The sequence below is a fragment of the Cupressus sempervirens genome, chromosome 5 (assembly GCF_028749045.1).
Source record: "Cupressus sempervirens isolate cs-2001-9-10 chromosome 5, ASM2874904v1, whole genome shotgun sequence".
NCBI classification, from domain to species: Eukaryota; Viridiplantae; Streptophyta; class Pinopsida; order Cupressales; family Cupressaceae; genus Cupressus; species Cupressus sempervirens.
In genome coordinates this window covers 850644142-850653763 of record NC_143122.1, presented here as the reverse complement: position 1 = coordinate 850653763, position 9622 = coordinate 850644142, and the positions used below count along the sequence as shown (strand labels likewise).

Below are 9622 nucleotides of genomic sequence, written 5' to 3'. Positions count from 1 at the left end.
TATTAAATTCACAAATTTTATCCCTAGATATTAAAGATGACACTTGGTATAAGCAAATAAGATAAGATTAGAAAATGTGTGGAAATAATGCACTAAATATCTTTATATCCAACGTGTGTATAGATAGCCTTCAATAGGAAAGGTACACGGGTTGGCCACACAGAATTGTTAATGTAGAAAAGTCAAGTCAACAAAATCATTATGCAAATTGGAAGCATATTTTATATGTGAGACACCGAGTCTGAATTGACATTTCCATCTTCCTTCTTCCTTCGCTATTGACTTCGCTCTGGAGACTTTTCCAATGGCTTTTCTTTCGCACTGCTCTCGTCGTACCTCTGCAAATAAAAAACAAATGAGCTCTATAAATGGCTTTTCCTTAATGAGCTCAAATGACAGGGAAGCAGATCATGGGTTCAGATTTTCCAAACCCTCCACGGTAAGTATGAGCTTGAGGGTTTCTTCCGCTTTACTATTTTGAATACATTTCTGTTCAAAACATTTCTTTCTGTTCTTAATTGATACTGAAGGGATTGTTGTTCTACCCAATTTGTAATGGAAGCTACGGATGGGTTTAGTATAAAATCATTTAGAATGTCTATTCGGTGCTTAAAAGACAATAGAAATGTGAATCTTCTTTCAGAAAATTCTTAAAGAGTTTAATCAGAAAAACAGTAGAGGAAGTTTAACTAAGGCTTGGGTTTTGGGCACACCCATCTGGAGCTAATTTGTGGATTTGCCATTATAGGTATAGTGTTGGCCGGGAGCTTGCAGCTTCGATTGCTTGCTGTGGAATCCTGTCCAAGGCTTGGGAGGCGATCTCTAGTATTTCCAAAAACAGAGATAGTAGTTTTCTTCTGATAGAAGATGAAGGTGTAGTAATTGTTGCCTTCCCTTCGTTTCATAATGAAGATTGCACTCTACCAGATAGCAAATATGGAGAATGTAATATCCAGAATGTGGAAATCTTCTCTGGTGGCCTAAAGGGCGATGATGCTAAACCGGCCCTTGTTCACAAGGGAGCTCTCAACAGATTCTTGCATACTCTGAAAAGTTCGGATTTCAAGGCCAAGGTGAGTAGACCCTTGTTCCATATATTTTAAAGTTCCTTTGGTATGTTTTGCATTTCAGCATCTAGCTCTAATACTCAAACAATTCACTTAATGCCCACTTACAGTTTTAGATTTGATGCAATTTTCTTTGTTGATGCTATTAGTCAATGGGATGCATGATCCATCAGGCTAACACCTTTTTTTTGCTCTTTGTAAGTTTTGCCTACATATTTATCATGGCTGCCTGATACAAAATACTAGACTAGTGGTGTCAAAGTGCACCATTAGCCCAAAACTTACTGATCCCAGCCTTGGTAGACTTAGATCAGTCTGTAATAATCTAAAATGCGCTTCTTAAAATAAGGATGCTAGTGATCTGCTGGTGAAGTAGAAAGATTCTTAATGAATCTGTTAGGGATGAAGTTCTGATGAGTGCAAGACGCTGATGTCTTAAGGAATAAGACTAAGATCATGTTCCACATGAATTTGGTGGAATAGATATCCTCAATTCTTAGCTTTTAACTGACAAGATTCAACCAAGACTTATTCGCCCATATTAAATAAGTTAAATCAACTTTTGGAGACGAAAAATTCTCAAAAAAAGATGGTAGAAATTTGTAATACATATCAAGTAGCTTTGAAATCTGTCTGGAGTTTTAAAAGTTTTATGGTTATAAATATAAGTATAAAATACTCATGTATCATTTTTATTCTCCATCTTCTTATACAGACAAGTTATGCAATCATAATTTTTTACAATTCTTCAGGGCATTTAGCTCATCCATTAATTGAAATTTTAGCTTATCTATTGATTGAAATTTTCAATTGCCCAACCAAGAACACACTGTGATTCTTTGTCAAAGAAAAGAAAAATTACTGGTATCTCCAAATGCATATGCAACTGTAAGTGTATCATATGCTATTGTGACTTGGCAATTGTCAAGTGGTTAAAAGAAAAAGGGCATCATAATGCAAAACATCCAGGGCTCTCTTCTGTTGAGAAGAGCCCATAATATTAGGATGTTTCAGTAGTTCAATGTTTTTGTAACCCATATTTGTACATTTCAAATTCCAATGTTGTTGTGCCTCCAATGGTTGAAAATTTCACTGCATTCATATTCTTATGCCTTCGGGATTGTACTTGTTTATTTAGTAGGGTTAATAAGGTTTTACAGCAGATCCGTTGAATTTTTGGCCCACTTTGTAGTAGTCATACTTACATGGAGAGAAATCCCAATTATCTAACAATGATTCCAGGTAGAGACTTGATTCATGTTGTCATGGTGATGCTCTAGCTTTAGCAGTCATTCAGACACGCTGTACAAATATCAAACAATATTGTCAATTAGATATTCATCAATGTTTAAGGGTTTTCATTGAAAGAGCATATTTTACTTCATTTTGTAGAGATCATAGTTTATAAATAAAATCTAATATTCTTTTTTCTGTTTGTACTATCAGATTGAAGGTCTAAGGGAACAAACCGTTGTATTCGTGGGACACTCTGTAGGCGGTGCAGTTGCAGCCTTGGCCACTCTCTGGTTTTTAGGAAAGCGGTTCAGAAACTCATCTTCTTTCTGCATTACATTTGGTTCCCCTTTGATTGGAAATGCTGCAGTTGAGGAGGCAATTGGGCGTGAGGATTGGTTGGGCAGATTTTGTCATGTTGTCTCCAAATATGATATTGTCCCAAGGATGCACCTTGCACCGCTTGAATCAAATACCGAGCCTTTAGATGCAATTTCACCTTACTGGAGGAGTAAAATGGGTCATGACCATCTTGATGTATCAGGAAGTGATCTTCCTTATCTGGACGCTTGCAGGATTCTTCTTGAAAATGTCCTGAACTACACATCTACAATAGCGCAGAATTATCCCGGACAATCTGGTTTTCGAAGCCCGTTTGTGCCCTTCGGCACTTATATGTTCTGTTCATCCCATGGCGCAGCTTGTATTGAGGATTCTGAAGCTGTACTCAAGATGCTACATTTGACTATCCGAAGCCAAGAAGCAATCCCAGATGATCAAATTGCACATATCTGTATTTCAGAGCACACAGATTATGGTAGCACGTTGAAAATTATCTCTCAAGAGCTGTTAAAAACAAGTCAGATTGCAAACTTCGTTGCAAATTCCTCCTTTGACATGGGAATAGCCCTGGAATTGGAAGCAATGGGTCTTGAAACTCAGGTGCTCTCATTACTCATTCCTATCTTTTGTTGCTATAATAGTTGAACTATTCATAATCAACAGAACATGGACACAATTTTACAATATCGACAAAATTGAGTTTATTTATTATATTATCGTAGGTAGAATTTGGCCTAGTCTGAATTCCTATAACATGGAACTCTTGAAATTCAATTTGTCAAGTTAGAAAAAGTAGGTAAAAGAATATAGAATAAGAAAAAGGAAAATCGAATACCTGCATATTGAGATTTAGATTGAGATTGGAGAGAGATAAGGTACCATGAAGAGGTTTGGCAGAGTCTATATTCCCTTAAGTCTCAGAAGATATTCTATTGATATTTTATCTCAAATTAGAAGGGGTCCTTCCTCTGTAATTTAGTGCAATCTTGAACTTACCAGCAGACTCCTGTGATTTTAATGCCGAAAAAATAAGCGTGGGTTGTGTTTAACGTCAATGACTTCCCAAACTAATAAAGCAAAATGTTTCCACAGAGATGAACAGAGTATAAATACAATTAACTGGGCTTGGGGTATCTTCCCAACCTCTGTTGAGTTGCCTTCTTTTAAGTTTTGGCGAAGAGCACATATAATAGTATTAGAAAAAGGGTTTTAAACAATATCCTCTGTAAATATATTTATTAATTTGATTTTACCTTCGGTTTCTATAGCTGTGTTAGCTTCTTAGTTTTGTGTATTCTTTGAGCAGAACAATCATGCACTTCTTGCACTCAGAAAAGCTGGAGAAGAGAAAAATGAGCAAGATACAAACATTGAGAAACTCAATATGGAGTTGAGCAAGAACCAAAGTTATATGGCACAGTTGGAATGGTACAAAATGCGTTGCAAGGACGACGGCCCTGGCTATTATGATGCTTTCAAACAGAGTGTTGACAAGAAAGATTTTTATGTAAATTTGGCCAGAAAAAGGTTGGAAGAATTCTGGGATGAGATAGTTGAGATGGAAGAGAAGCATGTGTTGCCCAGTGACTTCCGAACAAGAAACAAATGGATCAATGCTGGCACTGCATATAGAAGACTTGTAGAGCCCTTGGACATTGCATACCACTACCGTACGGATAAGGGAAACAAAAGTTACCTTTCAGATGGGGTCCGGCCTCATCGTTACACAGTTCTTGAGAAATGGATGAAAGAAAAAGAGAAGACTCGTACTGGTGGACGAAAAAAGGGCCGCACAAGTTTTGCATCCTTAACTGAGGACACAGTATTTTGGGCTCGTTTAGAAGACGCTTGTAAAGCCTTGATAAGTCTTCAACAAGAGGAGTTCGAGAAATATGTTGGGAGTATGATCAAAGATAAGAGTATTTCCACTGAGGTATTTTTGGAGCAGAGTAGCTTCATGATTTGGTGGCAAATATACAGCAATGTTCAACTCCAATCCCCAGGGTGGAGTTCCAGCTCTCCTCTGTTCGAATTCATGGCTAATGAGGGTTGGAAGCAGAAAGCTTAGGAAAAGGGTTTTTATGCTTTATATCTATTTAGTATTCAGTTTATTCACAATCATATGGTGGTTCAATTTGTCTGGTAGACGCAACTTTTGGTTTAAGTGCTTTCCTGATAAATTCCTCTGATGTGTGTTCATGTTCTTGCTTGGCTATCAGATCTTTTGATTTGATATATTGTTGGGATTTGTTTCTTTCTTTGGTTGTTTATTGAATCATAACTGGTTAGAAATAATGGGAGGTAGCTGAAGGACTTATACATTGTCTGATCATAAGTACAAAGCAGTCATTAGCTGACAGAAATAAACTTTCATGCCATATTGAAGCATTCATGTTATTTATTGAACAATCTTATGATAACAAGGCTGAAATTGATAATACTGGTTCTTCGATTTGCTGAATTTGACCTATACCTTTCTTCTTATTCTTCATGCATAGATTCAGAGATGAAAATAAAGGAGTGAAGAAAATTGTCAGAATGAAGTTCTAAAGTGCCACTTGGTCTATAATATATGTTGGATTTTCCACTATTAGATGAGACGTTTTGCAGTTTTGCTAATAAGTTGATTTGTGAGATTTTTCTTCTTTACATCTGTAACAAGTGTCACGTAGTAGGTATGTACTTGTGGTAAAATATAAAGTAATAGAAATAGTTATTGAATATTATAATAATTAATAAATATAGTAAATGAAAGATTAAAATATAGACTTATAATAAAGTTATTATTTTGTTAATTATGTATTATATAATAATTTAGTATTATAAAATATCTTATAAAATAACATACTAAAAGTTTTTGATATTTTAGTATAAGTGAAATCTATATGTTGATTTATTTATTTTTAAATGAAAGGTGTATTTTATGAAATGGATTCTTTTATTATGTATTGAAAGTTTAAAAAATCAGATTTGAAATAGTAATGTACATTGAAAAAAGTGGAAGTATAAATTAATTAAAAGAGGGGTAAAATTTTTATTGAATATCAAAGAGAGCTGAGCAACACAAGAAACAAAGAGAACTACATAGCTTTATACTGGTTCACAAGTTGAACCAACATCTGAGATAAATCAAGGGAAAGCATCCTATGATCAAGAATATTCCAAGTCGGCCCCTGCTCAGAGGCCCATTTAGCCAGAGAATCAACCACACTGTTCCACTCACGAGGGATATGCATAAAAGACATAGAATCCAGAGAATTACTTAATTGAATGATCTGTTGAATAACCAGAGCCAAATGCCAATCCACATGTACAAGGTTCCTATTATGCAATAAGTTCACAACTACCTGCGAGTCAGTCTCACAGATGATTCTTTTCCAGCCACGTTGACAACATTGTTCCACTGCAACCAAGATAGCCAGGGCTTCCATGAGGTTATTAGTTTGGTAACCCTTGTATATAGAAAACAGAAATTGAATATCACCAGAACTATCATGCCCAACTCCCCCAATACTAGCTGGACCAGGATTTCCCTGAGAAGAACCATCAGTGTTGATTTTAAGAGTGCCCACCTCAGGAGGAGACCAATGTCCTTGATGATTAACACGCTGAGAGTGTTGCTTAGCTCCATTCCCAGAGCGGGGTATGAGGGACCGAGGGAGTGCAACCCTGAAGAGGAAAGGAGAGGTGAGAGTAAATACCAACATCAGTAGGATCCAAACCCCCATCGATGTCACATTTAGCTAGGAGTGTTTCTTGAAGAGAATTTACAATTTCCCCCCACATGTGTCTGATTTCAAGCTGCAAATCATGAAAGATCCTCCTATTCCTCTCAAGCCAAACATGCCATAAAATAAAAGAAGGGCCGATAGTCCAAGCAACCTGAAGAAAAGAAGTCTTGGAAGGGGAATGGCCTAGACAGTCCTAGAATTCAGACAAAAAGGAAACATGCCAGCACGTGCATTTATAAATGATTTCATTTTAGGATAAAAATATTAAATAATAATAATAAGACATAATAACTAGTCGAAAATATCATTGAAAAAAAATCAATATGGAGAAGCATCCGAAAAAAAAGGGTCCTATAAGACTAAATTAAATGAACCAATTATTGTTGAGAGAAATAGTTATAATAATAAATTATATTAATGAATTCATATAAAAACTTTCGAATTATTTCATTAACAAAAAAATAGTTAATTATGATTGATTGATAGATTATAAACTTATTTGGTAAAAGTGGAGAACTTTATGCAATAGTACTAGCCTACGACAAGTACAATAATAGGTGGATTAGATGAGTACTTTATGTGTGAAGAGTTTTAAATTGGAAATTTAATTAGGAGTAGCATGTTTTTGTATATGAGAAATATGAAAAAATTAATATTATTATACTCAACTCCCAAATAAGAGACTCACATGTTGTAGTCTCTTGCCTATAAAAAATAATACAAATTATACTCAATAAAAATATTATTATTAAAATTCACTCAAAAATATATATTTTAAATATCTAAAATCTAAAAATATATTAAAAAATGTCCAAAAAATAAAATATTGATAGAATGAAATATTAGTTTATAAGATATTTAAACACCATTTAAAAGTTATCTATGACAATTAAATAAGTTAGATTAAAGGAACTTATAATTGTCCATTTGGTTAAATAAATAGGAGAAAAAAGAAAAAACTATTCATACGACATTAAAATATCATTTTTAAGTAGTTGATAATAACCAATTAAACTAAATAAATGTAAAAACAATTAATTAAACTAAATAAAATTAAGTTAATAAACAAATCCTATGCATTTGGAAATCAAAAAATCAAAAAATATTTCAAAAATAACCTTCCCTCATAAATCATCACCAAGTTTTTATAAATTGCAGACTTACATATCTTAAGTTCACAATATAATTCATTTTATATATAGTTGGTGCCAAAGTTTAAATTCAAATAAAATTTATAAGAAGATTTTTGTAGTCTATTTAAATAAATCAAAGATAAAAGTAAAAAACAAAAAGTCGTTGACATTTCGGTAAAACAAAATCCACTTTCATCATCTCAATATTTGTCCTGAAAATCAAGCCATTGGTTGAGCAGAAAAAGGATTGATTGACAAACCAAGTTACACCAAGAAAAATGAGCTGTATAAAAATACGAGTTTGGATGGAGTAAATGATTTCTATTAAATGAGAAAGGGTTACATCGAAAGCAGGAGTCCGTTTGAAAACTAACTTATTGATAAAACATGAAGTTGTCATGTGAATGGGTAATTGTCAAGAAGAAACTCCTGTTGATAGAGACTTAAGTCTGTTTTACTGATGATGGCGCTTTAGGTAAAACTAGTATATGATTTTTGTTCATGAGCTTGCTGGGATTAATCCAACTTCTAAGAGGGAGAAGGCGTTATGGACACCTCTAGAGGACGGTTGGATTAAAATTAACTTTGACGGGGTGGCCAAGGGAAACCCATGTGTTTCAGGGTGTAGATGCGTGGCAAGAGACCATAAGGGCAACATACTCGCATTTTTAGCCAAACATTTGCAGGATGGAACAAATAATATTGCAGAATGTTCGACAGCTAGGGAGGCTCTGGGCTTATGAGAAAGAATTGGCTATAAACAAATAAATCTGGAAGGTGATTCAAAGATCATTATAAATGGCATAAAGAGAGGAAAGATGGAGGCATGGCACTTGGATCAAAGTATACAACAAATAAAGGAATTGCTTTTAGTTTTTGATGATTTTAAGGTTTCACATTCATTTTGAGAAGCGAACAGAGTAGCGGATTTGCTAGCCAATTTAGGTGTCAATTCAACATTGGGTCCACAAAATGAAATCTTTGAGCACTTTCGTCACCTTGGATTTGAATAAAGGGAGTACTATTTTTCGGCCTTTAGACACAAATTTCACTCATGATAATTAAAAGTAGAGGTTTTAAGGGAAAGGCATTATGAGTCTGAATTTCGATGATATTAATCATTTCATGGTAAGTAGAGATTTCCTTGCTACCAATGTATCCCTCGCGTGTGTCAAATGGAGTGTTGGCTCACTTTGGTACTTCGTTCTAGAGAGTTCTGAGGTAGATATATTCATGTTGAAGGTAGGGCAAGCTCATTTATTTTTTTACAGAGACAAAAATGGAGGCAAACTTTACTCTCGGCTCGGACTCTCAGATTCAGACCTATGAAGGCCAAATTTCCACACGACGTCTTAAACATATTTTTGTTTTTGATGACCCGATCTTTTTGAAGGGCGTTTAGTAGATGCTAGGGCCAAAATATTTGGAGGCATTCTGGAAGAGGAGATCTAATTTGGATGTGGCATCACTATTTGTTGCGCTCACATTAATGATGGGGGAATCGAAATAAGAGGTTTGTCGGGTGGTGGTTGTATGTGTAGAAAGGCAATGGCTTCTGGGGCTGGAGGATATAATTGAGAGAGTGGTTCTAAGTGTTGGAATTGAGATAGGTTTTGAGCCTTGGTGGTTAATTGGTTGAGGGGAGTCTTCTATTCAACCACTGGTGGTGTGGCTTTCCTCTACTCTGCAAGGCGTTCACATCCCCAAAGCAGAATAGGGGTGGAAATTAATAGTGGAATTCCTAACTGAACACATTTGGGTGTTGAAGGAGTAGGAAAGAGGCTTATGAAGGCCACACCGAGGAAGTGCACACTTACACCTAGACAACAAATTCATCACTAGATTGCAAAGAAATGTCACCTTAAGGGGGCTGCGGCCACAACACAAGGTGTTTGGGTTGATGCATCTTTGATAGTCGAAGAGGGGGAGGGTAGTGGAAAGCATTGTCAGGGGAGGTAGGGGATTTCAGTGATGGATGACCACTCAGCTTCAACCTTTACTTGTGAGGAAGCAACACGATGGTTCAAGGAATAGCAGATAGTGGAGACGTTGGTGGCTCCTTTTTGTGTGTTCAACTGGTTTAATGGTTGGGTTGGGTGGTTTATCTTTGTTAGAG

At 35.5% G+C, this 9622-nt stretch overlaps 1 protein-coding gene across 1 annotated transcript; it reads left to right on the top strand.

Moving 5' to 3' along the window:
* The first annotated feature begins 394 nt into the window (after window positions 1–394).
* On the top strand, window positions 395–4822 carry LOC149558582 (lipase-like PAD4). Its single transcript, XM_089832750.1, has 4 exons — window positions 395–439; window positions 749–1073; window positions 2514–3242; window positions 3949–4822. The coding sequence occupies exons 1-4, from the start codon at window positions 411–413 to the stop codon at window positions 4708–4710; spliced, it is 1845 nt and encodes a 614-aa protein (XP_089688876.1). The 5' UTR covers window positions 395–410; the 3' UTR covers window positions 4711–4822.
* The last annotated feature ends 4800 nt before the right edge of the window (window positions 4823–9622 follow it).